The sequence below is a fragment of the Eschrichtius robustus genome, chromosome 3 (assembly GCF_028021215.1).
Source record: "Eschrichtius robustus isolate mEscRob2 chromosome 3, mEscRob2.pri, whole genome shotgun sequence".
NCBI classification, from domain to species: Eukaryota; Metazoa; Chordata; class Mammalia; order Artiodactyla; family Eschrichtiidae; genus Eschrichtius; species Eschrichtius robustus.
Window position 1 is genome coordinate 9266730 of NC_090826.1, and position 27972 is coordinate 9294701.

Below are 27972 nucleotides of genomic sequence, written 5' to 3' on the forward strand. Positions count from 1 at the left end.
TTTTGTCTGTTTGAGACCAGACAAGGCCCACACTGTGTGCCTCACGTGGAGTGGCAGATTCGAGATCGTGATAGAACCCTAGCAGGGGTGGCTGCAGGCAGGGAACCCAGAATTGCTTTTGTCTGGAGGGCAGCGGTTAGGCTAGCCCTGGGCCATCAACGATGGAAAACACAGAAGATCAGGACAAAGCTGAAAGGCCCCACAGAACTACCACTGACTACCAAGGGAGTTCCATAGCTAGAAAGTCAAGGCCTATCTCTTTGCCCTAGCTACTTCCATTTTGCATTTGCAAAGACAGGGTGGGTGGAATCCTCATAACTCCAGAGTCAGGGATCCCAAAGCCCCCTGTGTGTTTAACAAACCTCTCTACCAGGAAGTTCTTCCTTGGTCTATCTTAAATTTCTTTTGCTGGGACATAAGCCGATTTCCTCTAATCCAGGGTCCAACAAACTGTTACTGTAAAGGGCCAGATAAATATTATAGGCTGTGTTCCAATGAAATGGTTTATGGACACAGAATTTCATATAATTTTTATCTGTCACAGACCCATTATTCCTCTTTTGATTTTCTAAAATGCATTTTAAAATGTAAAAACCTCTCTTAACTTGCAGACTACACAAAAACCGGCCGTGGGTTGGATTTGGCCCCCGGGCCACAGTTTGCAGATCCCTGCTCTTATCTGCTGGTCTCAACCTTGGCTGCACGTTAGAACAGTCTGGGGAACTTTCAAAGGTACCGATGCCCGAGCCCACCTGCGAAGATACTGGTTTAATTGGTCTGGGTTGTCTCTGGGCTTCGTGTGTTTGCAAAGCGTCCAGGTGACTCTGATGTACACTGGGCCCGAGACCCTTCCCTCGCCCTGCTGACTGCGCGGGTACAGCTGCCGACAAACGGCCTACTACACCGCTCACCACCTCGGTGACCTTAGGAAACTTAGTTAATATCTCTGTGCCTTGATTTCTTTATCTGTAAAATAGGGATAATAAATCTTCCTTCATAGGGGTGCTGTGAGCTGTAAACACAAAATCCTGGTAACATGCTTATAACAGTGCCTGGCACATAATAAGCCCTCGGTGTTAGCTAATTTATTTTTAGGATGATTTTAGTAGGTGTTCTGTTTTTTGAGATAACAATCCGTCACGTGCTCAGAGATCACCGTTTAGGCTCCTTTCCCAAGGCGTGTCCCCTGGAACACGGGGGCCGTAGAATGCTCCATTAGGAGAGAGGGGATGGCGTTCGGGGTCAAAGAGGTTTGGAAAACCGCTCTGGACTCAGCCCGAGGCAGCATGTACAGATTCTGGCCACTGAGGCAGAGCTGCAGGTGTCAGTGGCTTTGCAATAAGAACAAGATCAGGACTTTCTAAAAGTACCCACCCCACCCCGGAGCCGGGAAGAGCCGAGCAGGAGGGCCAAGTGGAAACCAATAGCTGCAGGGACGGTCACCTGTGACCCCTGCATTCTTCCTGCGGGAGTCTTCCAGCCGCTCCCCAGAGATACCCACCGTTCCCATGGGGCTGCCTTTCTGAGATTTGTCCGGCGATGCCAAGAGGGGCTCCTGAGCCTGCTGGGAATGAGTGAAGGGTCAGAGGACATGAAAGCCACACCACATGGGAACGGGACAGCTTTACCCGCCCCTTGTGGAGTCACGGAGCCACAGGTCACCTCCCAAAGCCACGATCCCTTCCACCACTGAGAAGCTGCAAGTGGATGTTTACTTCAAGCCATATTCAACACATCCAATAAAATCTGATGTCAAGATGGTGGGCATCAGCTCCCTGGAAGGGGATCCACTTTGCAGCTGGAGAGACAGCGAACATATATGCAAGCTGCAAGGAACATGCTTATAAAACAACAGAACTGCAAGGAAAAAATACGTGCTGGAAGAGACAGCGGGAAGGGGCCGGAAGAGCAAACCATTTAGGCTACTCACTGGGGGTTTCATGGGGTTGAAAGGTGCACCGTGACCTTCAAGATGACCTTCACTCCTATGGGAGACAAGAGGGTGTGTGCTGGGGAGGGGTGACAGGATTTGCCAGTCTGAAGAACCAGGGGCTTCCATTGCAGGGAGTGTATTTTCTGAATCCTGAGCCAGGACGGGTGGTCTGATGGAGGATAAGCGGCTTCTTCTGGATGCAAGAGGCTTTCTGGTCCCTCCGTCCTTTTTTGTTGTTATTGCTGTTGCTGGGACAAGGACTGATGACTTTAATTGGGAAGCCAGCAAACCGAGAAGATGGTGAGCGCGTGCCCCAAAGAACCATCTTGCCAGAGTTAGAATTCAGGCTCCTTTTATACTAAAAGGGGAGCGAGTAAAGTCAAACACTTCCTGGTTCCCATCGGCCTCCAGAAGGGATGTGTTCATTTCTTCCTCCCTGCAGTCATTCACAGATGGGCCTGGTCAGAGTGCTTCTTGTGAGCTAAACAAAGGTATTTTAGCTTAATTCTCATTATCTGGGAAGCAGGGTTCCCAGAGATGGGCCACTGTGTACAATTGGAGCTTATAGGCAACATCCCTTTAGTGGCTACAAAAGGTTCTTCCCTATTACAATTCCCCACTGTCAATGTCAGTGTCATTCCACATTCTTGTGGGAAAAGGAACGAAGACCTGGGAGCCTGGCAGAAATGTGGGATCCCGGTCCCACCGGGACCTGCTGAACCACAGGTTCTCCAGGCCGTGCTTGTGCACAGTAAAGATTCAGAGACGTGGGCCTAGGATGCAGAGGGGGAGACAGGACTGTCAGACGGTCAGGGACATTCGGATGATCTGGGGGCGTTTGCATTCAGGTGTGAGTTGGCAAATCTGAGATCCAGTTTGCCTAGTTAATAACCAGCAATGACCACCTCGCAGGCTCTGAGGCCCTGTCTCCCGGGCTGGAACTGGCCTTTATTTTTAGAGGAAATGAATTGAAGCACCTGGGCCTGGGGCCTCAGTCGTTGGGTTTTCTGACTCTTGGGAACTTCCCTGGGCGGGGGCTGTCGTTCCTCTTTAAGGTGCTGGGGCAGCAGGGGAGGGGGGAGGTGCTACGCCCTTGTAGTCCTGTGATGATGTGTTGCATGTGCTCTTTTGAGCTGTAAATAAAGAGGTGATGGTCAATAAGCTGCCGTGTTGTCTCTCTCTGCCCCTCCAGAGATGTGCAGGCAGTGAGCACTGTCAGGGTGTTTGCAGGGGACTCTGAACCCGGTATCTCTCCAGCTACTTACTCATTCACTCCGCACCTTGGATTGAGCATTTGCTCAGGGCTAAGCAGTAAACAGGCAGACAGGGTCTCTGCCCTCACCTGGACTGCATCATGGTCCTTTAACCGGACCTCTTGGGTGGGAGTTTCATATTTTTATCTCCCATTTTAGAGTTGGGGCAGCTAAGGTCCCAAAGAGATTACAAGGCTGGCCGCATACAAGGCTGGCAGGCTCACTCCAGGCAGAGTGCAGAGACAAGCAGAGGCCAGCTTGGGCAGAATGCGGAAGAACAAAGCACCACCGCCTGAGGCCAGGCCTGGGCAGCCTCAGATGCCGTCTTGGGAAAGCGTGTGAACTGGCGACGGGGCAGCCTGGCTTAGCACCAGGGAAGACGTCCCTTATCTCCAGCCAGCAGCTCCAGCCAGCACCACCCAGCTCTGCAGACCAGACCCCCCTAAGCCTATCTGATCAGAGCAAGGCTATGTCATGGCTCTCAGCAGCTCTGCATCCTAAAGCCAAGGTAGGGTCCAGACTCTCCTGGGGGCCAGGGTAACCACAGGTGTGGGAAGCCCTTAAAGGCCTAGTGTTCCTGTGGGGATCTCCCTGCCCAGGCACCACTGAGGGACTGGCTCCTACAGCCTGGACAGGGAAACCCCCCTAATCCAGGGTTTCCTATAACACGGGCCTGGGGTACCAGCATCAGGATCCTCTGGGGAGCAGACCCAGGTTTCTGAGCCTACCCGGGCCTCTGACTCAGAATCTCTAGGGGTGGGCTTGGGAATCTGCATGTTTGATAACCACCCCACCCTCAACCCCCAGGTCTGAGAACTACTGCACCAAACCTTCCTGAGAACTCACTTTCCTCCCTGCTTAGGCCCCAGGGAGCCGGCAAACCTCCCACTGGGGATGGGTCTCAGGAATCAAGCCCAGAAAGTCCCCCTTCATATAGGCATTGCAAGTCGCACCCTCTCTGTCCCAGTTGCTCAACTCGGCCGTTGTAGTGCAAAAGCCCCCATAGACACACGGAAATAGATGAGCACAAATGAATGAGCACGGTTGTGTTCCAACAAAACTTTATTTACACCAAAGGGCAGCGGCCTGGATCTGCTATTGGTCTGTAGTTTGCCAACCTCTAGTCTATACTGCTGACCCCGGGGTCAGTGGTTGCAGAAAGCATGCTGGGCTTCTAAAAACCCCTTCTGTCGTGGGATGTCAACTCAAACCCATTTCTGCTAATCAGAGTGAGAGCAGTCTGAAGTGAAAGGTCAAGACCTGTTGAACCCGAGGCCACAGTCACTTCGATGCTTTTCCTGGCAGCATGGGTGCTGCCCCTCAGGGGATCAGGTGGCTGGATTGGGGGTGTCTCAGAGTTCTCCAGAGAAACAGAACCAATAGAATATTTATATTTATGTATCTTTTTTTTAAAAATTTATTTATTTTTGGCTGCACTGGGTCTTCGTTGCTGCGCGCGGGCTTTCTCTAGTTGTGGCGAGCGGGAGCTACTCTTTGTCGCGGTGCGCGGGCTTCTCATTGCGGTGGCTTCTCTTGTTGCGGAGCACGGACTCTAGGCGCAGGGGCTTCAGTAGTTGTGGCACGCGGGCTCAGTAGTTGTGGCTTGCGGGCTCTAGAGCGCAGGCTCAGTAGTTGTCGTGCACGGACTTAGTTGCTCCGTGGCATGTGGGATCTTCCCGGACCAGGGCTCGAACCCGTGTCCCCTGCATTGGCAGGTGGATCCTTAACCACTGCGCCACCAGGGAAGTCCCAATATACTTATGTATCTTTAAGTGTCTATGTATTTACCTCTTTTTATATATGTATTTATATTGAGATATATTTTAAGGAATTGGCTCATGCTGTTGTAGGGGCCAGCAAGTCTGAAATCTGTAGGGCCAGCCAGCAGGCCAGAAGCTCAGGCAGAGGTTGATGTTGCACACTTGAGGCCACATTTCTTGTTCCCCAAGACCGCAGTTTTTGCTCTGAAGGCCTTCACCTGATTGGGTGAGGCCCACCCACATTCTGGCAGGTCTGTCTCCTTTACTTGAAGTCAACCGCTTGTCGATGTTGACTACATCTGCAAAATGCCTTCACAGCAGCACCTAGATCAGTGTGTGATTAAATCCCTGGGTACGACAGCCTGGCCAAGTTGACACAGAAAACTCACCATCACAGGAAGGCTCCTGGAGCTGGGCTCCCCAGCTTCAGATCTGGATCACAACACCTGGGTGTGTGGTAGCATTGTCTGTGGTGTGTCACGAAGCGCTGGGCTTCCACAGTCTGTTTGCCAGCTTTAGCATCAGGTGGCAGCAGCGGCCACCATCTGTCACGTATGTGGGCATGGGTGCTTTGGTGTGCCCGGAGGAGTGTCTGGACGTGAAGTTCTGGTCGGGACGCACAGGGTGGGGTAGGGTGGTGTGAGTGGACCCATGTAAGCAAGCGGCTAACAGAGGTGCCCCTTCCCTTCATCACACCCCTCACAATGGTTTATCCTGAATCCCACCTGTTTGTGCCGCTGGACCAGCCTCAGGGCACCCGGGCTCCTTCCACACTGGTGATTGGTCAGTGCAGCAGGGCAGGTTAGTCAGTTCTGCACGTTGTGGTCCCGAACTGTCCCACTGTGTTCCCAGCCTTGACCTTGTGTCAGCGCCCAGCACAGAGTGAAATCCAGGGTTAGAGAGGAAATGCATTCATCCAAACAAAACCCCGACCTCTGTTTATTGAGCTGAGTCCCCTGCATGGGGCACCCATCCTCTGGTGTAGCCGGAAATTGTTAGAGCCCATTTTGCAGAGGAGGAAAACTAAGGCACTAAGAAACAAAGGCCACTTGTCCAAAGTGACATAGTTGCTTAGTGGCAGTGCTGGGGACCCTACCCGAGTCTCTCTGAGTCTAAAACCTGATTATGTCCACCAACCCCACGTTCCTCTCAAAGGCCACCAGTTCACTGAGCACCTACTGGGAGTGGGTCACCGATCCTCACCCCCGCCCCCAACCACACCACTCCGCCCGTCACAGGACAGTGCAGCTCACCCAGGACCATCAAGGCTGCTGTCAGGGCCATTTGTGGGGAGTGGGCAGGAGCTCTGCCGGCAGGTCCCAGCCCTGGGCTGCCTGAGCTGAAGGTCACGCACTCACCTTCAGGCCGCCTCCTGGGGGACTTCTCAGAGAGGAAAGGGTTCAGGATTCCTCCCAGGGGCTTTCCAACTGGTGGAACCCTGGAGGCACCCTGCCCAGCCCCACCACCGTGTCCTCATTCTTCTCTTATCTCTCCTCCTGCGCCTTCCTGACCCCCAGCGAGTGGGCTGAGACCTCACGGAGCCTGCGGCAGAGACTGAAGGCCATCGGCAGTGAGCCAGTGGCGGGCAGTGGGTGAAAGCAAACACCAAGATAAACCCCACTGCAGACAGGCATCTTGGGGCCCGCAGGCCTCAGCAGCCATAACTGGCCTTGTCTGGGTTTCTGAGCGGTCATTAAGGCGCGGCCGGAGCCCTCAGATGCCTCCTTTGGAATTCCAACCTACCCATGTGGAGAGATGGGAGGCCTGACAGAGGAGAGGAGGCAGCAGCCTGAACTCCGGACAGAACCGGGACAGAGGGACAGAACCGGGACAGGCAGGGGGAGGCGAGAGGCAGTCAACACACATTTAGTGACGGCCTGTGAGCTCACTCGTGCGTGCGCGTGCACACACACACACACACACACACATGCATACACACGGTGACATAAAGAGGACTGCTGGATTGGGAGTTTGGGATTCGCAGATGCAAATCACTATATACAGGATGGATGAACAACAAGCTCCTACTGCAGAGCACAGGGAACTATACTCAATATTCTGTGATAAACCATAATAGAAAAGAATATGAAAAAGAATGTGTATATATATATATATATATATATATATGTGATTGAACATATAATTGAGTCACTTTGCTGTACAGCAGAAATTAACACATTGTAAATCAACTATACTTCAATAAAAATAAAGAGGATTGCAGGAGTATGGATGAAGAAAATGCCACAGGACAGAGAATTAGAGTGCAGCGGGGGGGCGGGGGCTGGCTTTGTCCTGGGCAACATCCACTTATATCGCTTTCTTTCTGGCTGGTGTCTAACACGACCACTGTTTCCTGGGACACGGCAGGGCACAGGCAATTTCCTTTCTGCCTTTTCCACGCTCACCAAGGGGTCCACAGGGCATTCCGATGGGTTCTCTGACGCCTGACTTGAGCACACCGGCCTCTGGAGGGACCGGATAATATCACTATGTGCTTGGTGAGGCCGTCCCAGGATGGGGCTCACCCAGCAGTGATTTTCATAGGACCCTGATGAGGCAGCGAAGCAATAGGAACATTAGGAATTACTGGCTGCGTTTTAAGGCTCAAGGAGGAGTATTTAAGGAGCCTGACTGTGGCCTATAAAAGTTAGCGGTGGATGCTGCCGTAAGTTCCAATTCTGTGCCATCGGGACAAATATTTCAGAATCAGCAACCCCCCCCCCTTCTGACCAGTCACACAAACAAATGCCTCTCTGGAGAGGGGGCTCTCACACCTCCCAGCCATGTCCAAGCTCCTCCAGAAAACCCAGGAAGAGGGAAGGAGCAGAATCGCCCACCCTAATGCCCCCGGGCATGTGCTTCCCCAGGATCACATCCCTTGCCCGGCTCTGAGTGAATGATGTGTGGACACGGACGATCTTACTGACAAGTCATAATGATCTTCGATACTTTCAGAATTTAGGCATCAACCAGAGAATGGGCCGCCGGATCTGGGAGCCTAAGAGAGATGCCCCGACTCTAACCCTACAGGGTTCCGCTCGGTTCCTTCACTTCTGCTCCTCCTTTCCTGCTGTCTTTGCTCAGAAAGAGAAAAGATCACATCCTCAGATACAAGGAACAACCCTGACCAACAACACCCAGGCTTTCCTCAACCCTACCAGACCTTAGGCCAAGAAACACAGAGCCAGCGTGTTTGGGTCAAGCCGAGAAGAAGCACTGGGGGAAAGGTCTCCAGATCGAATCCGGATCCAGCACGAATCCTGGTGGCACCCAGGGTCCACGGCTCTGCCTTCTAGGCCCTTCTCTGATGAGCTTCCTATGGAGGGCCTGCTCTCTCACAGGTGCCTGTGACTTTCAGACGGTGTTTTGGTTATTTTCTCTGCTCTGTTTCTTCCAGTTTGACGTACCCACTCAGGGAAGGAAGTGGCCGGATCACATCAGAATTGTTGGGTGTCTAGTACATTGTGGACCAAAGGACAGTTGGAAATCATTTCAAAGCCTTTTCATATCCAGTGCCTCCTTTGTGCCTCACACTGCCTGGGGACTGATTAGCACTGTCCCCATTTTCTAGATGCAGAAAAAAATTCAGAGAGATTAAGCAACTAACCCAAGGTCACATAGATACAGAGAGGCAGCGCTGGGGGGGGGTCAAGGTTGGGAAGGCGGCAGCATGCTGAAACACTGAGGTCCATCTCCCAGGCTTTGCTCATAGGAAAGGGCTATGGGCGTCTTCTCCCCATCCAAGGGGCCTTTCTCTGCTGTTTCAGTTCAGCAGGCATTTATCAGGGGCCAGGAGATCCTGAGAGACGCTGAAAGATGCTGTGGTTTTTTCATTGCAGCAGGGCAGCTATTTGCTTACTGAGCATTTACAAAGTGCCAGGAGCTGTGCCAGGCATGCTGTGTAAACTATCTCACACGATCCCCACCATCACCCTGAGCTTTAAGATCACTCTGCTAGGAGGAGGCGAGGCAGGGCAGGGATCCAAATGATATCTTTATCTGAAGGACACAAGCAACTCTGGGGAAGAAACGGCAGTGGTTGCTTCATCGGTCATTTGCATAACCAGCAACATTGACTGAGTGGCTTCCAGGGCAGAACCCGGACTGTTAGTGGCACCCTGAGGACAGGCGGAGAGCTGGGTGGCAGGTCTTCCCTGGTGCCCGTGATGGGAGGAAGTGGTGCACACATACTGGTTCAGCTGGTGTATTCCCTGAGCACCTGCTATGCACCAGGCAAGTGTCAAGGTTGCAAGCCCCTCCTAGGGCTTGCAGTCTAGATGGGGGGACAGACAATAAACAAGGTGACAATTAAATTGATAGGGCAATACCTTCACGTATTGATAAGTGCTACGAAGAAAAAATAGGACGGCAGCACCGTCTTGGAAAACAGTTTGGCGATTTCTTAAAAATTTAAGTATACACGGGCCGTGTGGTCCAGCCATTCCATTCCTAGATATTCACCCAAGTAGGTGTTCAATAACTATTCCCTTAATGACTGAATGAATAAATGAACGAATCTATTCTGCATGTCAGCTTTTTGGTTTTTTGGTTTTGTTTTGTTTGCAATTACGGTAAAAAAAAATACATAACATAAAATTTACCATCCTAACCATTTTAAAGTGTACAGTTCAGTAATGTCAAGTACATTCACATTGTTGTGTGATGTCATTTTCTTTGTTGAAGGTACGAAGATAAAACTCGGCTGAGACAGACAGGATTGGTGAGGGACATGAAAAATTTAAACTTCACTTCCAGAAGTGTACTCCCTAAAAATATGACCCCAAAGCCTTGTGGAGTGTGCCTTGTGGGGGGTCCCCTTGTCTTTCCACAGTCAGGATAGATCATGGCAGGAACTCTGGCTTTAAGAACAGTTTTGCACTAAAAATAGAACTACCATACGACCCAGCAATCCCACTACTGGGCATATACCCTGAGAAAACCATAATTCAAAAAGAGTCATGTACCAAAATGTTCATTGCAGCTCTATTTACAATAGCCAGGACATGGAAGCAACCTAAGTGTCCATCAACAGATGAATGGATAAAGAAGATGTGGCACATATATACAATGGAATATTACTCAGCCATAAAAAGAAACGAAATTGAGTTATTTGTAGTGAGGTGGATGGACCTAGAGTCTGTCATACAGAGTGAAGTAAGTCAGAAAGAGAAAACAAATACCATATGCTAACACATATATATGGAATCTAAGGAAAAAAAAAAAAAAAGGTCATGAAGAACCTAGTGGCAACCTAGATGGGAATAAAGACACAGATCTACTAGAGAATGGACTTGAGGATATGGGGAGGGGGAAGGGTAAGCTGGGACAAAGTGAGAGAGTGGCATTGACATATATACACTTCCAAACGTAAAATAGATAGCTAGTGGGAAGCAGCCGCAGAGCACAGGGAGATCAGCTCGGTGCTTTGTGACCACCTAGAGGGGTGAGATAGGGAGGGTGGGAGGGAGGGAGACACAAGAGGGAAGAGATATGGGAACATATGTATATGTATAACTGATTCACTTTGTTATAAAGCAGAAACTAACACACCACTGTAAAGCAATTATACTGGAACAAAGATGTTAAAAAAAGAACAGTTTCGCTTTCCTTTGTCCCTGTGGGCTCCCTCCCCACCCCTGCTGAGTCTGCTCCCACTCTGCCCCGCCCCCCCCGCCCCACCCCCATCCCGGAGTGCCTCTGGCCCCAGCTGGTCAGGGTGAATGCAGTGTCACTGTGTGAGCTGCAGGGACATTCCACAGGCCCAGCCTTGTGCTTCATCTGGCTCCAATCTGTCTTCCCCTCCTTGCCTTGTTCCATCCTTTGCATCTCAGCCTGGGCTGTATTTTCCTGTGACGTGGGCTGTGGAGCTGAGTGGCTGAATGTCACAGTCGTGGAACCAGACCTCCTTGGTCCCCAGCCCAGTTTAATACCAACTAGTGATGTGCCTTTGGGCAAGTGTCTTAACTCGTCTTAGCCTCAGTCATCTTACTGTAAATCAGGATGAGAATGGCACCTACACCACAGCAGTTATTGTGAACATTTATTATGAGCACTTTTCACACTGTCTGCCACAAAATAGTACTTAATAAATGTCAGCTCTAATCCCAGGAGTTGTTTTGCATTTTCTCCTTACAAGGTGATCACGGTTTTATTACACACCTGCAGGCTTGGATTAAACACCTCTAGGATCTGGGGTGCATGGGGAACATCTCTTAGAAGGAAATAATATGATAATAATGTTGTAATACCCACCAGTTATTGAGGAATTCCTCTTTTCTAGATACTATGCCAGTAACAATAATTAATGATAATTAACTAATAATGAATAACAAAATAGTAGCAAATCCTGATTGAGTGCTTACTGTCTGCCAGGCAATGTTCTAAACATTTTTTTGTGTATTAACAAATCCTAACAACCCGTTGAGGAAGATACTATTATTATCCTCATTTTACAGATCAGAAAACGGAAGCATAGAGAGGCAAAGTGACTTGCTCAAGTTGAACCAGTAAGTGGACAAAGATAGGACTCAAACTCTTGTTACTCTGGTCCAGCTCGTCCCCTGGGCTCTGAATCCCAAACAATCCTACCCAGTGTAGCCATTTGTCTGGTCTCTAAAGCTTACCAGCTCTAGGTTACTCTGGCAGACGTTGTGCTGTTCTGCCCCCCGGCTGGAAGGCTGTGTCTCCATAAGGGGCATTAAATTACGCCAGCGGACCCTGCAGCCCTGCAAAAGTTCCCACACCCACCTAGAAAAGTCCTTCTTTGTATCTGAAGAGAGTATGTGTCTTGATATGATCTCAGGACCCACCCAGGCAGTTTTTCAAGTTTCCACGTGGTCTCTCCCCTCCTGGAAATGAGAATAAACACTCAGACAGACTCAAGGGGACCCTCTAAATGAAAGCCGGAGTTATCCAAATGAAAGTGTTCTCTGGTTATGGGTGGAGGATGGGTTGGGGAGGAGGATGGAAGGGCTCTCTGGAGGGCAACCATCTTTAAGAGAGATGCCAGGTGGGAGAGCCCTTTCTTTCCTCGATCCCTTCCATTCACAGCTGGGGGGCAGACAGTGTCTTGATAGAATCTTCTCGTGTCTTCTTCCTTCTGGAGACAAGTGTGACTATAGGTTTTCTGCTGGTCTTCCAGGTGGATTTTTCTGAAGCTTTAAGTATGTTAACTCAAGAAGGCTCCAACCATAGGCCCCTTGTGTATTGATAATAACAATGTTTTATGTATATTGCCCATTTACTAAGTGCCAGGCATTTGTTCTGGGCACTTTACGTTGACAAAGACTCTACCTTTTTTTTTTTTTTTTAATATTTATTTAGTTATTTATTATTCTGTTTGCACCGGGTCTTAGTTGTGGCACGTGGGATCTTTTTTTAGATGCGGCATGAGTACTTCTTAGCTGCATGAGTACTTCTTAGTTGCGGCATGCCTGCGGGATCTAGTTCCCTGACATGGGATCAAACCCCAGCCCCCTGCACCGGGAGCACAGAGTCTTACCTACTGGACCACCAGGGAAGCCCGGACAAAGACTGTATCTTTAACCAAACTGTAGTTAGGCTCCTCTGAGCCCTCTTCTTGACGAGGCCTCAGCCCAGCCTTCTGCATCCTGCATAGGCCAGTTTCAGCAAGAATCCTGCTAAGTCAGTTTAGCAAGAATCCCTCCGACCCTTGATAGCAAGAATCCTGTTAGGTCAGGCTAGCAAGAATCACCCTATCCTTGATGTTTCCTCTTAGTCATACTTTTGCCATCCACTGACCCTTCACTCTGCTGCTTGCCTATAAACCCCTACTTGTCCTTGGGGTACTCCGAGTTGGGCTTGATCTCTCCCTCCCCTATTGTGTTACCCCTGCCCCAATAGTCTTGAATAAGTTTTCCTTACCATTTTAGCAAGTGTCAGAATCATTTTTCCTTCAACATGAATTAGTTCATTTATCCTCACAAGGATCGTCTGACGTCCGTAACTGTCTCCACTTTCACTGGAGAAGGAGGGAGGAGAGAGGGTGCCCTCTGGGATGAGACACCAGCTGTTGCCGCATCTGCAGTTTGTACCTGGACGTTCCCCCAAGCTCTCCTGGCTGCAGGTGGTCCCATCAGCCCACCTGCAGGGACTTCAACTCGGCGAGATATTGTGCCCTTTGCGACGCAAATCTGGATGTTCTCCAGCCGTGCCGGGAACTACCTGGGCAGTGGCGGGACTAAGGCGCGAGCAGCCGGACGCCGTCGCCTAGCAACCGGGCAACAGTCACGTGACCCAACTCACGTCCCCTTCCCCCACTCCCCGGGGTGCGGGGGTTGGAGCTGGGGCCGCGGGCGGGGCGGAGCCGGGCAAGTTTGTTTCCCGAGTTCGTAGACCAGGAGCCCCCGCGGTTGTCGCGCAGATTCCCTCCGGCTTGGTCGTGATGGAGCTGCCCGCCGTGAACCTGAAGGTGGCGATAGGCGGGGCGGGGCGGGGCGGGGCGGGGGTGGCCCAGCCGCTGGCGGGCTGGCGGGCTGGCGGGCTGGCGGGCTGGCGGGCGGGCGCGGGGCGGGTCTCTCCGAGAGTGTTGGGCGTTTGCGCTTTTAAAGTAGGAATTTAGAGGTGAGAGGACCGAGAGTTTGGGGAAAGAGGGGTGGTAGGGAGAAAGAGAACGTACAGAGCCCAGGTGAGAAGGAGGTGGGTGGATAGACCATAGCAAGGAGAGGGGTACAGAAGGCCAGCAGGAAAGACCGAGAGGAAACTGGAGGAGGAAAGGGAGGGAAGGGGCCCCCTCTTCCCAGAGTCAGACCGGTCCAGCTGGGAGCGCCGGGCCCCAGAGGCTCGCCTTGGCCTGCGCGCGCAGAATTCCCCTGGAGAAAGCGGAAGGCGCGGGGTGGGGGGGAGGGGAAGGGCCCACCGAGAGCCCGAGGGGGGGCTTACAGGCGGCACACCTCCCCTCCACCGAGAGAGGGGCTAAACCTTTCACCTGCACCCCCAACACCAACCTGGTAGCCTCCTTTGTTGGCAGATCAAGCTGTGATCCCGGACGAGTGGTTTTTCCAAGTTTATAAATTCAACGTCTTTATTTCGTAAGCAACACAGACACCAATAGAAGTTACTTAAAAGCAGAAAACGCCAACTTTGCGCATTTAGGGAAACACTGGAGCTTCCTGGGGTGTCTTCATTTCCTGAGCCGTGTCCTCAGCTGTCAGGATGCCAGCGGCTGTTCTTTTTTTTCCTCCCCGCCCCACCAGCCCAGTGCTTCTTGGCTCTGTTTGCCACTGAGAGGCTGAAGCCTTTAGCTTTGGTCAGGAAGGTATGAACCTTGGCCCAAACCTGCCATTTTGGGTCTCAGTGCAGTTTCCTTTGAGACTGTATCCAAGAATGCCCTTTTACTCACGCATGACAAAAGAATTTAGCACCCGTGGTGTCTGGTACTGAAGGAATCTCAGAGATAGATGACTACAGAACGATACATTATCCATATTTGGATTATTAGACATCGTCTGTGCTGTGACTTCACATGGGAAGACGTCCCTTGATACTTTCCTTAATACTTGCTTCAGCAAACCTCCCCGAAGCTTTCAGTCAACGGCTAGAGGGAGAGATGGCTGGAACGAGGGTATGGACTTGGATTGAAGGTTTAGCTGGGAAGAAATTTACATGAGGGCAACTGAGGTTTGTTGGTGTCAATACTCAGCCTGTTCCAGCCCATGTGGGGTTAATGTTGACCGCCTTTTCTGTAATTAGAGATTTGCCTAAAATAATTGCTAAGAAGGAATGAAATGAGGGACAGAGCCGCAGGAATTGAGAGGGGAGAGAGCCCGCATTTTGGGGCCATCTGTGGTGTGCCAGGTTATTTATTTAATCACATCAACCTTCTGAGATTTTTACAGATGAGCAAACTTCAGCTCAGACCAGGTAAGTAACTTGCCGAGGTCCCACAGAGATTTAGTAGCAGAGGCAGGATTTGAACCCATCAGGGTCAGACTTCAAAGCTGTGTCCTTTCCTGGCCACCAATTAGTTAGGACTGACTTCTGCCTTGAAATTTTCTGTCCACGGGGAGGGCTTAGTCTGTTTGGGGCTTTTTTTTGAGCAACTTCATGGGTGGGACAGGCCACACACGACCCCAGATGTGAGCTGTGCTGGCTTTGGGTGCCCGGAATGAAATGTCTGGTCCTTCCCTTGACTTGGGAAATAAAACATCATATCTCCAAGGGTCTTAGCTGATACCAGTCAGAGACAGCTAAGTGCTGGGAGGGCCTGAGCAGCTAAGGTTGCTAGGTAACATACAGGACATCCAGTTGAATTTGAATTTCAGATCAACAATGAATAATTTTTTAGTATAAGTATATCCCAGGCAATGTTTGGGACATTCTAGCAAATTATTCATTATCTGAAATTAAAAGTTAACTGGGTGCTCTGTGTTTTTGTTGTTAAACCTGGCCACCCTGTGGAGAGAGCTGTTGATCCTTGTTCACCGCCGTCTGAGTGGGGTGTTCTGAGACCAGAGCCCCTTGGGAGCTGGGGAAATGCACCCCTGTGGCCCTGCACTACCCCCTCCCTCATTTCACACATTCCTTGGGCATTGGCTCAATGCCTGCTTGTGCCCAGCCCAGCTGGAGTGGGCAGTGGTGCCAGGTGAGCAGAAGCAACTGCCCAGGCCCTCTGGGCAGTCGCTAACCCAGCCCCACCCGTGAGGCAAGTCCTGAGCTGGAGGAATGTCACTGTGACAAGCTTCAAAGGCACTGGGCTTGGGTTCGTGATGTCTTGGGAGAAAGGCCCAAGGTGCAGGGGGTAGTGTAGCATGAGGAGGAGGGTGCAGGGGGTAGTGTAGCATGAGGGTTAAGAACTGTATAATAGTAATGAGGATGGCCACGTCTCGGGGGCTGACTACCTGGCAGGCATTGCATTGAATGTTTCGCACATCCCTCCACCTCTCTGTAGCCACGCAACACCCCCGTGAAGCATTATTGTCCCACTTTACAGAAGAGCAAGCAGCAGTTCTGAGAGCTCAGGTGACTGGCCCAGGGTCACAGAGCTCTAAGTCACGGAGCTGGGGTCCAATCCACATACTTGGCTGCAGTGCCCACACCATTAACCACTGCCCACCTCTGCCTCTGCTCTCCAGCAGCCCTGAGTGCTGTCCCCTAGCCTCAGCCCTCAGGGGTCCTCGGGGATCTTGCTGCCTCACGCAACAGACCACCGAGTGTTTGCACAGGACCAGGAAAATATATTCTGGGTGTTTTTGTTTTTGTTTTTGTTTGTTTTTGGGTTTTTTTGGCCGTGCCGTGCGGTTTGTGGGATCTTAGTTCCCTGACCAGGGATTGAACCTGCGCCCTCGGCAGTGAAAGTGCAGAGTCCTAACCACTGGGCCGCCAGGGAATTCCCTCCATACAGATTAATATAGAGAATATATTTTCCCTGGGAATTCCCTGGCGGTCCAGCGGTTAGGACTCAGCGCTTTCACTGCCCAGGGCACAGGTTCAATCCTGCAAGCTGAAAAAACCCAGAAGTGTATGGTGACCTCAGGTCTGTCTACCACCCATCTGGGAAGTCCCACCCCCACCCCTGTGGGCCCTCTAGTGGCAAACGAAGGGTCTAACTCCTGGTCCGCAGGACCCTTCAGTTTCCCCCTTAGCCTTCCCTTCTCAAGGTCAAACCTCCTCATTTCCATCCACCCTTCCCTTGCTCTTCCAGATCCTGACCCTGTAGCACAGTGGATAGAGCACAGGCTTTGGGGCCAGACAGACTTCTGTCCAAAGCCAGACTTTGCTGCTTACTAGCTGTGTGACCTGGAGCAGATTTCTAAACCTCTCTGAGTATCAGTTTCCTCACCATAAAAAGAGCATAAAATTAGGCCCTACCTTCTAGGGTGATAAGAGGAGGATCTAGTGGTCCAGGAGGTGGTGTAGCATCACATTTCTATTAGCAGGAAAACTCAGACCAGATAGACCGATGCTGAGATTTGCATCTGGGCTCTCTTGTTTATAAGCATTACCGTTTGGGCCAATTTACTTAATCTCTCTTAGCCTCAGTTTCGTCATAAGTAAAGCAAGAGTAAAACTCTACGCCAGACCGTGGCAAGGATGACATGGGCCGAGTGTTCAGGGTAGTGTAGACACGTGACAGGCAGGTCTTCATCAGTAGCAGGGGTTGATGTTGTTGACGCTGTTTCTGGATGCCTGTTGCACACAGCGCTTCCGGTTAGTAAACAGGTACATCCAATGACCGTCAGATGCCTGTCTCTGCGGTTGAGGCACCCCCATGGGACACGTGGGTGATGGGTGCTGCCTCCATTTCACAGGGTAGGAACCCGGGGCTCAGACACAGGGGGACGTGGCCCCTGAACCAGAACCCAGGTCTCCTGCCCCCAGTCCAGCATCCTACGACCCCTTGCTGCCTTGGCCCATTGGCCCTCCCCGTCCTCCAGTCTTCTGACACATCGGACACTGGCTGGGAAAGGGCGGGGCAGCCCCCCCCCCCCCCCCCCCCCCCCGGGCCGAGTCTATAGGAGGAGTCCAGGAGCTCAAGTCTCTGTTTCCTCTTGCCCAGTCGGAACGGTCAGGCTGCCCAGGCACATTCTCAGGCCCCTCCCTCCCTCATTCTTCTGTGACAGTACCTGGGAATCCCCAGTATCCCCTTGGTTACCAGAAACCTCCCCCAGAGCCAGCAGACAGTTCTTTTGTGCTGAGATGAGGGCTGTCAGGAAGGGCAGAGCCAGTTTGGCTGGGTTTCTTTTTCTTTTCTTTATTTTTATTGGCATATAGTTGATTTACAGTGTTGTGTTAGTTTCAGGTGTACAGCAAAGTGAATCAGTTATACATATACACATATCCACTCTTTTTTAGAATCTTGGCTGGGTTTCGTGTTGGAGCTTTCCTGCACATTAGACCCCTCTGGGCCTGGGTGGATGTGCCCTCCCATTACAAAGGTGGGGAAACTGAGGCAGAGGAGGCTTAGTCTTTGTGGGTTTCTTTTCCCAGGGCTGAAGAGAAGTGATCCACTAATGCTACGTTTCCTAAATATTTTAGAAAACAAAAGTGATGTCACACCGAGGGGATGTGTGTCTGCTAAAGATCTGCAGGCTTTCCAGATTATACTCTGTTCTGCCCAAAAGAGAGGGCCTAGTTTTGGACCTTAGCAGGTGCTCACTCCATATTACAAGCTTTTCTGGCTCCAGGAAAAACTATCCCGCAGGTTAAACAGAATGGTTTCCCCACAGGCTTCCCTGGGTCTCAGCCTTTCCTCTTACCATGATAAAGCTGGGCTCTGCAGGCCAAGAGCACCCCTTTATTAAAGACCTGCAGTGTGCACAGCCTAGAGGTGGGGACCAGAGCACTTGGAAATGAAGACCGTTTCTGAAATAGAAGTCAAGGGAGGGATGGATTTGGTGTTGATTTTCGGGAGTAGTGATGTGAGCTGCCTCCCCTGTGGCTCCTTCCTTGGTGTCTTGTCTTAGTTAAAAACCCGACACCAGGACCACCGTGGCTGGCCACGTGTCATGGCCTCTGGCAGGTCCTTCCCCTCTGTGGGCAGGGTTTCCTGTTAGACAGAGGGGGACAGTGTTTTGCTCTTAAGATAAAGATCAGAATTTCGCCCCACACCCTCCAGGCCTGGCCCTGCCCCACCCCCAGCTTCCCGTCCCTCCTCTCCACTCTCCTCTTCCACTCCAGCCACATTGGCTTCTTTTCCGTTTCCAGAATGTTCCATGCTCCCTTCTGCCACACAGCCTTTGCAGGTGCTGTCCCTTCTGCTTGAAATGCTCTTCTTTCCCCTCTGCCCCTGGTTAACCCTGGCTCACCCCCTTCATCCCTCAGAGAAGCCTCCTAAGCACCTCTCCCTTGCTGCAGATTGAGGTTCCTTTTCCTTTGCTGTAACTTCCTTCACGGCAGGCTGTCTCATTGGGAATCCACACTCCTAAGGTGATTGTCTGGTGCACAGTGTCCCGCCCACCCCAGGTGTCAGGTCTGGGAGGGCGGCCCAGTGCTGCACCTGCCTAGCTCGCCTTTGAATCCCCAGGGTGGAGGCCAAGCAGGTGCCAGCGATGCCGGCTTAAACTGTACATGTTTCAGAAACTTAGCGCTGTGTGATCCCTCCTCTTCAGCCCCTGGGAAAAGAAACCCTCAGAAGGCTAGGCCTCCTCTGCCTCAGTTTCCCCATCTTTGTAACGGGAGGGCACATCTGCCCAGGCCCTGGGTCGGACAACACCTGGCTAAGTCAGGTTTGAAACGTGGCTCTGCTGTGCAACCTGGGGCAAGCTACTTACCTCTGAGCCTCAGTTTTCTCAACTGTAAAATGGGGGAAATTGTACCTCAGGATTGTAAGGATGAAATGCATTCCTATGCACAAAAATCTCAGAATTCTGCCTGATGTGTGGGAGGCACTCGGTAATAAATGAGGGAAGGTGATGGCAAAGATTCCTTCCAGAGCTAGCCTTCTGTCATGTAGACTCAACTTTTTCGGAGTCTCAAGACCTGTGTAAAGTCAGGTGCAATCGTCCTTACAGAATTGTTCTAGTCCTCTGTAGCCGGAGGAGGGATTCTCTGGGGGCTGTGGACCATACTCTGAGCTTTGTTCACTTCACTGAGCACTGGGGGTGAAGGTGGGGTATCCCGGGCGTCTTCCCCGGATGTCACCTGCTCCCCATGTGGAAAACGTCTATGTCTGTCTCAAGCCGAAATAGCTCCTCTCCGCTGAAGGCCATGCATCCAGCGTGAAGGCGAGGAGCCCTGGTTCTGGAGTCAGACTTACAATTTAATTTGAGTTTTGCCATCAGTGCAATCGTGATCAACTTAATTTACCTCTGAGCCTAGTTTTCTTGACTGTAAAATGGGAACGATTCTAGTATCTGCTCCAGAAGCTGTTATGAGGCCCAGAGAAGGTCATGTGGGGCGCTGGGCCCAGGGCCTGGCACATCACAGGTGTGCCATAAATAGTAACTCTTCTAGAAATGCAGCCAGAGTTCCTTGTTGCAGGTGGCTCCCTCTCCTTACCCCCTTGCACCAGACCAGAAACCACGGCAATCCTTCCGTCCGCCCTTGCTCTCTGGGCCCAGCATGCCGTCCCTGCCCCAGGCTCTTGGCTTCCCCCCTCCCAACTTGACCGCTCCGTGCCGGGAGCAAAGCCCCTCAAGGGCCCCCGCCGACCACCAGGCCCCACTGAGGCTCCCGACTTGGGGCTCCTGGCCTCCCGCAGCCTCAGCGCCACCCCTGGCCCAGCCCTCCCCCTCCTTGGGGCTCTGGGTCCTGCGTCCCTGCCTGTGCTTCTGGTGTCCACTCCGGAACACCCCGCTCTCCCTCTCCTTTGCCTGGCTGGTCCCTGCGTCCCCTTTAGCACCGGCTCCGAGTTCCCTGCTTCTTTGGAAGCTCTAGCTGGCAGCTGCCCTGTCCTCCCCATAGCATCTGTTCCTTCCTTCTTTACTTGCTTTGCAATCAGGGCCCTTTTGATGACCAGGAGTAGAGACCAGTTCCAGTAAAGAGGACTGTCTTTGAAGGACATATGGGACAATAAAAAGGGTGGGATAGCGCAGGACTCTAGAAAAAAGCCAGGGGGATTTCTTTTCTTAACAAATCATAGCGTGTTACCTTCCTGCAGAAAAGCTTCTGGTGACATCCCTCAGTGCACTTGGGATGAAATCCATGCGCCTTGCCAAGGCCCTCAAGGCCCACCTCTCCCCTCTGGTCTTCTGCCACCGGGCTGCTCTCCTATTCCCTGGACGTACCCGGCATCCCCCCGTCCCCACACGGCACCCCAGCCCCAGTGTCCTAAGAAATCAGCCTCATTTGAGCTCCCCCCCACCCCCATTTCCCACTGAGGCGCCTCTGATTCCAGAGCAGATTCCCAGGTTCCCCAAAGGAGCCTCCAGCCTTTGGAAGCAGGCAGGGCTGTAGGTGTCAGCTGCCCCGAGGGAGTGGGGAGGGGTGACGTGGCAGCATCGCCTGGCTTGTGCCCTTCCTCCTTCTATCACTGTTGGTGGTATTTCATTTCAACAGACACTGCTGAACCCCTCCTAGGTGCTAGGCGGGGGCTTCCGGTGTTTTCTGGCTCCAAAAGCTTTCTTGCCCAGCCCCCTGCCACCGCGGTGGTCACATTCACAGATCTCTTCTCCACCCACTCCCTGTCTTTTGTGTGCCACAGGCGATCCTCCTGCTTCACTGGCTGCTGACAATCTGGTGAGTGACTCTCTCCGTGTCCTGTTCTGTGTCCACCTGTCTCCCAGGATCTGGGTCCGCGTGTCTCCCTGGGGTCTCGTCCATGTGTGTCCTGGGTCTGCAGCCATGCGTCTCGTGGACCTTGTCCACGTCTCCCAGCCCGTTCCGAGACTAAATAGCACCTTTGTCAAGAGCGGCATCAGCAAGCTCCCCACGTTCCAAGGATGTCAGAGGGGCAGGCAGTACCCAGAGGCCTTTGCCATCACTGCCCTAGGAGCTTCGAGCCCTCATCCTCAGGGAGGCAACAGCCCAGGGCAGTACCAACCGCTCAACCTTCCTCCAGACACCGCCCGAGCCCTTTGGGCTTGTCACCCCTCTGGTTCTTCCCCGAGGCCTTCGCATCTGGGGGGGTCTGAGGTGCTGAAGCCTGGGGGCCGGTCTCTTATACTGTGCTGGGGTGGATGTCAGGTAGAGCTCTGTGTGTCTGTGACCTTGGGTGAGTCACTTAAACCCCCTAAGTCATTTTCTCACCTATAAAGTGAAAGCATTACTGACCCTCCCACTTGTCCTGTAAGGTCATCGGAAGGTGAAAGCGTAACTTCTGAAACTGTAAAACTGCTAACCTTTATTGAGGGTGTCCAGAGGCCAGCTGCCAGGCTGGGCGCCTTCTGGGGGTTAGCTCAGCGGCTCAGCAAGTAGGCGCATGACACAGGGGTGAGGTCACTTGCTTAGGGGTGGACCTTCACTCTCACTTCACACCCCCTGCCCAGAGACGGCAGACTCAGGATTCAGACTGACCCTGTTCAGGTCCTGGCTCTGCTATATTCCAGCCAGGTCACCTTGACCAAGTGACTCCACTTCTCGGGACCTTGGTTTCCATCTGTAAAATGGGTACAAGGAAGCACGCCACTCAGGAGCTGTGAGGGAGAAGCGTGGCAATGCTCTGCTCACCAGACACTGCCCAGGCCTGCACAAGGGAGGCCTGAGGACCTCAGGATTGATTTTCGTCATTACCGTCTGCTTTAGCTGTTGAGTTTCTGGGGAGATTTCTCTGCCAAACCAAGACTGGAGACCATTGAGCTCACGTGTGCGTTTTGCAGTTGTGGAAGTGCAGTGCACACGTTAACGGGTGTGAATAATGGGAACAGTGATAATCATGGTTAATGACCTCGAGGAGCAGAGTCAAAATCCAGATTTCTCAGTCACGCTCCCCAAGATTTTGAGTTGGTGAGGCCTGCTTTCTCAGAACCAAAAAATGAGATTACGTATTCTGAGTAAGCCTCGTTGTGCCCTACACTTAAGTGCTTTGCACATGTTTTCTGTATGGTACACTTCAGGGAATGCCATTTAAATTTATGAAGCACTCCACTGCGTGCTGGGGCCATCCAAGCTGAGTGAATACGGTGGATAAGAGCACAGCCTCTTGAGCCAGACTGCCTGGGTTTAAATCCCAGCTCTGCCACTTAGCAGCTGTGTGACCTTCAGCAAGTTACTTGACCTCTCTGTGCCTCTGTCTCCTCATCTGTAAAATGAGGATAGCAATAGTGCCTGCTTACTGGGGTTGTTAAGACAACTGCACATAAATGAGCGAATTTAAAGCACTTATAACTGTGCCAGATACTAGTAAGGGCTCTGGGTTAACTATTATTTTCTTTGAGTTGACAAACAAGTAAACAGTTCGGTTAGTAGCAATACCCTACAAAATAAAAGAGGGTGGGCATTGTGTTAGAAAGTGGTGAGGTGGTACTTGAAATGGGGCAGTCAGAGAAGGAGTCTCGGAGTTAACAGTTGAGGTGAGGCTAAAATGACAAAAAGGGACCAAGTGTTCAGGGTAGAGGGGACAGCAAGGCAATGAATGGGAGGTATAGGCTGGGCTGTGTCACCAGATCCCACAGGGCCCCATAGGCCATGGTCAAGAGTCTGAATTTTATTCCAAGAGAACTGTTGGAGAACTTTTAGCAGAGGAGTGACGTCCCCTGACTTACCTAACTGGCTGCTATTTATGAATGGCCAGGAGGGGGCAGGAGTGGAAGTACGGAGACCAGCGGGGAGAGGCTAGTAGGAGAGGATGGTGGTTTGGACCTGGAGGGACGTGGCCAGATTCTGGATCCGTTTGGGAGGCAGAGCGATGGGATGTGCTGACATTTCTGGAGCACGGTGGGTGGGAAGGAACAAGGCCAGAGAACGTGGCCTCTGCTTGTAGGGGCCCTGAGTCCTGAGAGCCTTAGGAGGTGACCTGTGGGAGGGGTGGGCACCTGTGGGGCGGCCACCTCCTGACTTGACTCAGGTGCCTCCTTCTCCCACAGGGGCTGCATCGTGTTCCCGGGCGGCTACGCGTGGTCTAACTTCACCATCCTGGCCTTGGGCGTGTGGGCCGTCGCGCAGCGGGACTCCATCGACGCCATAAGTATGGTGAGCTGGGGGAGTGGTGGGAGAACTGGCTTAAGGGTGATCGTGGGCCCGGCTCCGTCTTCCCCTTGGCTCGTCCAATCTCCTCTCCCTTCTTTTTTCCCCATTTCCCACTTTCTAGAGCCTGCTAAGTAAGCCCACCCAGGCTAGCAGCCCATGTGCACCTTCACTAGTCTGGCCTGCTTCTCTGCCTGCCTGGCTCCGAGAGCCCGGAGTCTGCTCATTTTCTCCGCAGGAGGGGCGTGGGGTGGGCTCCCACCAGTGTCCCAGACTGGCCCTTCCCCGAGGGCAGCGGGGCACGCGCCAGTAACCCACCTCTAGGGCCCTCCTAATAGGGAGAGATGTGGCCGGGAGGCCTGTGAAGAGGGAACTCCACCACCTTGTGAGGTCGGAGTGGACACGGTCTGGCTGGACTGTCCCACAGGGGAGCTTCCCGACACCCGCTCAGACCCAGATGGCTGTGAGCACCAGCACCGGCCTCTTGGGACGGCTGAGAAGGGATTTCTTTGGTGGTGAAGATGGAGCAAGTGAATTCTGAGGGACCTTCCATCTCAGAGGCTCTGGACCCAAGTCTTGTACCTCGTCGTGGCCTCAGGATGAGAGGAGGTGGGGGAAGGTGCTGTGGCCCCGCACCCCTGCTCGCGGCCTCACAGCCCCCAGTCGGGCATCTCATCCACAGAGTCCTGCCTGCTGGCTCGATCTGTTCTCCAGCAAACCCCAAGGACAGAGTAGGGCACGAATGGAGCTTCCGGTCTGGTGTATATGGTGGGAGAGTGAGGGGGTGGGACAGGGGGGCAGCGGGCTCGTAAACCCGGAGGACACGTGGTCACCCCTGGGCCCTGCGCCCGGCCTGTCTTGCAGTTTCTGGGTGGCTTGGTGGTCACCATCTTCCTGGACATCATCCACATCAGCATCTTCTACCCAAGGGCCAGCCTCTCGGACACAGAGCGCTTCAGCGCTGGCATGGCCATCGTCAGCGCGCTCCTCAAGCCGGTCTCCTGCTTCTTCGTCTACCAGATGTACCGGGAGCGCGGGGGTGAGCTCTTGCTCCACGTTGGCGAGGCCAGCGCCTCCGGCCGGCTCCCCGACTCCCCTCTCGCTGGCCCAGGCGCTGGCACGCTGCCACCTCCCCACCTCTCCCCGGTCTCCGCCTTGCCCGCCCCCCAGCCCCGGCCCCAGGGAGCCAACCTTGCCCCCTGAGAGAAGGGCTCGAGGTGCAGGGCGGGGCTTGGCGTGGGCTCTGGAAGTCAGGCTGAACCGTGTGCAAGTTTCTGGTCTCTGCTGCAGGAACCCCGTGGTTCCCCCGGCCGTTCCCACCTGGTGTGACCTTCCCCTGGCGCCAGGCTGCGGTGCCAGGTCCCCCTCTCAGCTCAGACGTGGGTGCAGCTTGGGGCGTGATCCAGTGCCCCAGGCAGCTCTGGGCAGTCTGTGGCCCGAGGCTTGTAGGCACCTGCAGGGCCAGCTTCCCCTCTCAGCTCCCTCCAGCCCCATCGCCGGAACCCCCCTCTCCTGCCACATACGGGGTCTGGGTGGCCAAGGGAGGGGTGGTGCTGGCCTAGGCCGTGGGGGCCCCGGCCAAAGCCAGCCCTGAACTGCAGGCGCTTTCCCTCAGCCCAGACCCGCTGCCCGCTCCCACGGCCTCTCTGAGCTGTACCCCTTCTCGTGGTGGCCCTTCCCCTGCCCTCTCTGACGCACATTCTCACCTCCTTTCTCTCTCTCTGAGAGAAGCGAGGAGAGGGGTGGTCCTCCGCCTTTCACTTCTGAGAAGAGAGGCCCAGAGTGGCCCTTGACCGGCTGGGAGAGCAGCTGGGCTAAGGGCAGGAATGGCCAGGGGCTGCCCACCCTGGGCAACCTCAGCACTGCCCAGGCCTGCCCGGGGGCGGAGAGGAGCCAGTGGCGTTCCTCCATTAGACAGATGAAGAAACTGAGGCCCAGGGCCCTTGGGGCCCGTTCAGGAGCACAGGACAGGTGTGCAGAGTGCAGAGGGGAGTGAGGGGTGTGGCACTGAGAGCCCTGCAGCCTGCCTTGCACCCTCTGGGCTCTGCCACTGTGCCAGCTCTGGGGCCTTCTGGACACAGTCACACTGTATCCGCTCTGTCTGGGAGAGGAGCCGGAGGGGAGCCCGTGGGCCCAGGGCTGGGCGTCCCTTGGCCAGATTCCTGAGCATGCGCTGCTCAGAGAACCACTGAGGCCTAATGGCTAAGAGCCCTGTCTTTGGGCTCGTGCTGCTTAGGTTTGAATCCTGGTGTCCTCTGCTTCAAGCTTTATAATCTCAGGCGAGTCAGTTTATCTCTTTGACCCTCAGTTTCCTCATCTGTAAAGTGGGGACAATAAAAAACCTGCTCTGTAGGGTTACAGGAGGATTGAATAATATGTGCTAAAGGCTTGGTGCCTGGGGCTGCTGCCACTGTCACTGTCCTGGGTGTTGGGATGCCCAGCTCTGGCCTTTCTGGTCGAGGGATAGGGGGATGTTGGTTTGGCCTTGTGGAATGTCCTAAGTGCTCACCCTTCATTTTTTCTTTCCCTCCATCTCCCCCGCCCCCTAGCTTTCCTTGGACCTTCACAGGAGCACAGTGCCTACCAGACGATTGACTCTCCAGAAGTGCCTGCCGACCTGGAGAGCAGGGCTCACGTCCCCCAAAGATACTGAAGCCAGCCCGGCTGCAGCTGGCCCCAGCCTAGGGGCCAGTTTGAGGAACTGCGGGGAGGGGTGGGAGGAGGCTGCATCACCTTCTTGGTGCCTTGGATGTCATCCTAGGGGCGCTCCCATCCCCCCGCCTTTCTCAGAACTAATGTGGGATGTGTCCTCCGGTTCCCCATCTCAGGGGTTCCCTGAATCAAGTGCCCTGAGAGGCCAGGAGCCCCTGTGCACACCTGTCCCAAACTCCTCGAGGCCTCTCCTCCCTTCCAGGTGTCCCACTTGTGCCAGGCTGGGAACTGTGGTCGCTTTTGTCACCTCCACCCTTAGCTGCTCCGTGCAGGCCCTGGGCCGAGCCGTTGCCTGAGCCTGGCGGGATCAGGCCTCTAAGAGCCAGTGGTGCCGCTACCCCACGCCTCTCCCGAAGTTGGCCAAGCCCTCCCGCAGGAGCTCTGAGCGCTTCTGGTCACGCTCAGCCCCGGGAGTGCAGGGGTGAGGACCCCCGGCTTCTCACTGCCTAGTCACTTGGGGCCCAGGACCCCGGCACTGGAGGCTGGTGGTGTCTGCAGCCTCAGAGATCCACCACCGCCTCCAGCTGCCCTTCTCAGAGCCATGGCATTAAAATTCAGGGAATCCTGTAGCTGAGTGTGTTTTGAGCCACGTTTAATCTCCCATCAGGGCTGGAGCCTGGACTTGCCATTCCTGGGAAGATCCCGGCGAATCCCCAGGGCACCAGGCCTTAGGTGCCCATTCTCTTGTGGCAGGAGGAAGCAGGGGCTCACGACCAGCTGGGCCCGCTCTGTGCTCGGCTCCGGCCCAGCCGAGGCCCCAGCAGAGGACGGCACTGTTCAGTGCGGCAAATGGGTGTCCGTTTCTCCGAATTCAGATGCCTCAGGTATTGGTTTGAATCCCGCCCTGCCCCTGACTGTGTGGCCCTCAGGCCTCCGTGTCTGCTGGAGGAGGGCTAATGCCTGCCCAGAGCGTGATGACGCAGCTGAAATGTACGGTGCCTGGCCCTCGGGAGGGCTCCCTGCGTGACAGCGAGGTTGGCGGCGGGGCTGTTCCTGGAGCCCATGATGATGTTGGGTCAGTGGGCCAGGGGCGGTCTGCTCCTCTCAGACCCTGTGTCTTGGCCTCAGAGCAGACGGGGACACCTGTCCAGAAGCTCCAAGGATCCCGTGGCCAGGGCCCTACCCCACTCCCACTGGGATGGCATTGACCACTGGACCCCAGGTACCTGGGCTCTTTCAGGCCATCCTGGCTCTTCCCCGGCACAAAGAGGTCAAGGCCTGGTGCACAGCCCCCTCCCCCCATTCTTCTGTATCCGTCCATCCAAAGAAGCTGAGTGCCTGCCACATGCTCTGCAGGGGCCTGGGGCTACAGGGGTGGACTCAGGTCCTGCTCTCGGGGGGAACAGGCATTAGGAGTCCTCTGTCAGGAGGCGAGAGCCCTGAAAGAAGGAACATGGGGCCTCCAGGGAAGGGACTTGTGCTCTGGGAACAAGGGATGCTGGGTGGCTGCAGCTGTGGAAAACCGGGAACAGCCTCATAGTCAGACGGGGGCGGACAGATAAGCCGTGGTCCGTTCATTCTAAGGAATACTGTTCAGCAGTTCAAATGAATAAACCAGGCCTATTTCTATCAATGTTGGTTCCCCCCGAACGTTGGTTGCAGAATGGCACATGTGATATGAGAGCGTTAGTGTGAATTTTAAAACCTCTCAGCAATACCCTGTATTGTTCGTGGCGTATATGCGGTAAGATGTAAAAGCATCAACTAGAAGGACCCATGTCAGGCACATGGTTGTGGCCTTGGGTAGGGGAGAGGAGGCTGGCACTCAAGTTCCAGTTCTCTTGCTTATACC

General features: G+C 53.5%; 1 protein-coding gene across 2 annotated transcripts; it reads left to right on the forward strand.

Annotated features, from left to right (window-relative positions):
- The first annotated feature begins 13245 nt into the window (after positions 1–13245).
- On the forward strand, positions 13246–27753 carry AGTRAP (angiotensin II receptor associated protein). Of its 2 annotated transcripts, none has more exons than XM_068538891.1 (5): positions 13246–13377; positions 21049–21083; positions 23369–23474; positions 24333–24507; positions 26018–27753. In XM_068538891.1, exons 1-5 carry the CDS (start codon positions 13351–13353, stop codon positions 26119–26121), a joined length of 447 nt encoding a protein of 148 aa, XP_068394992.1. In that variant the 5' UTR covers positions 13246–13350; the 3' UTR covers positions 26122–27753. The 2 variants fall into 2 exon arrangements, with proteins under 2 accessions (XP_068394992.1, XP_068394991.1); XM_068538890.1 differs by lacking the exon at positions 13246–13377 and adding an exon at positions 14499–14529.
- The last annotated feature ends 219 nt before the right edge of the window (positions 27754–27972 follow it).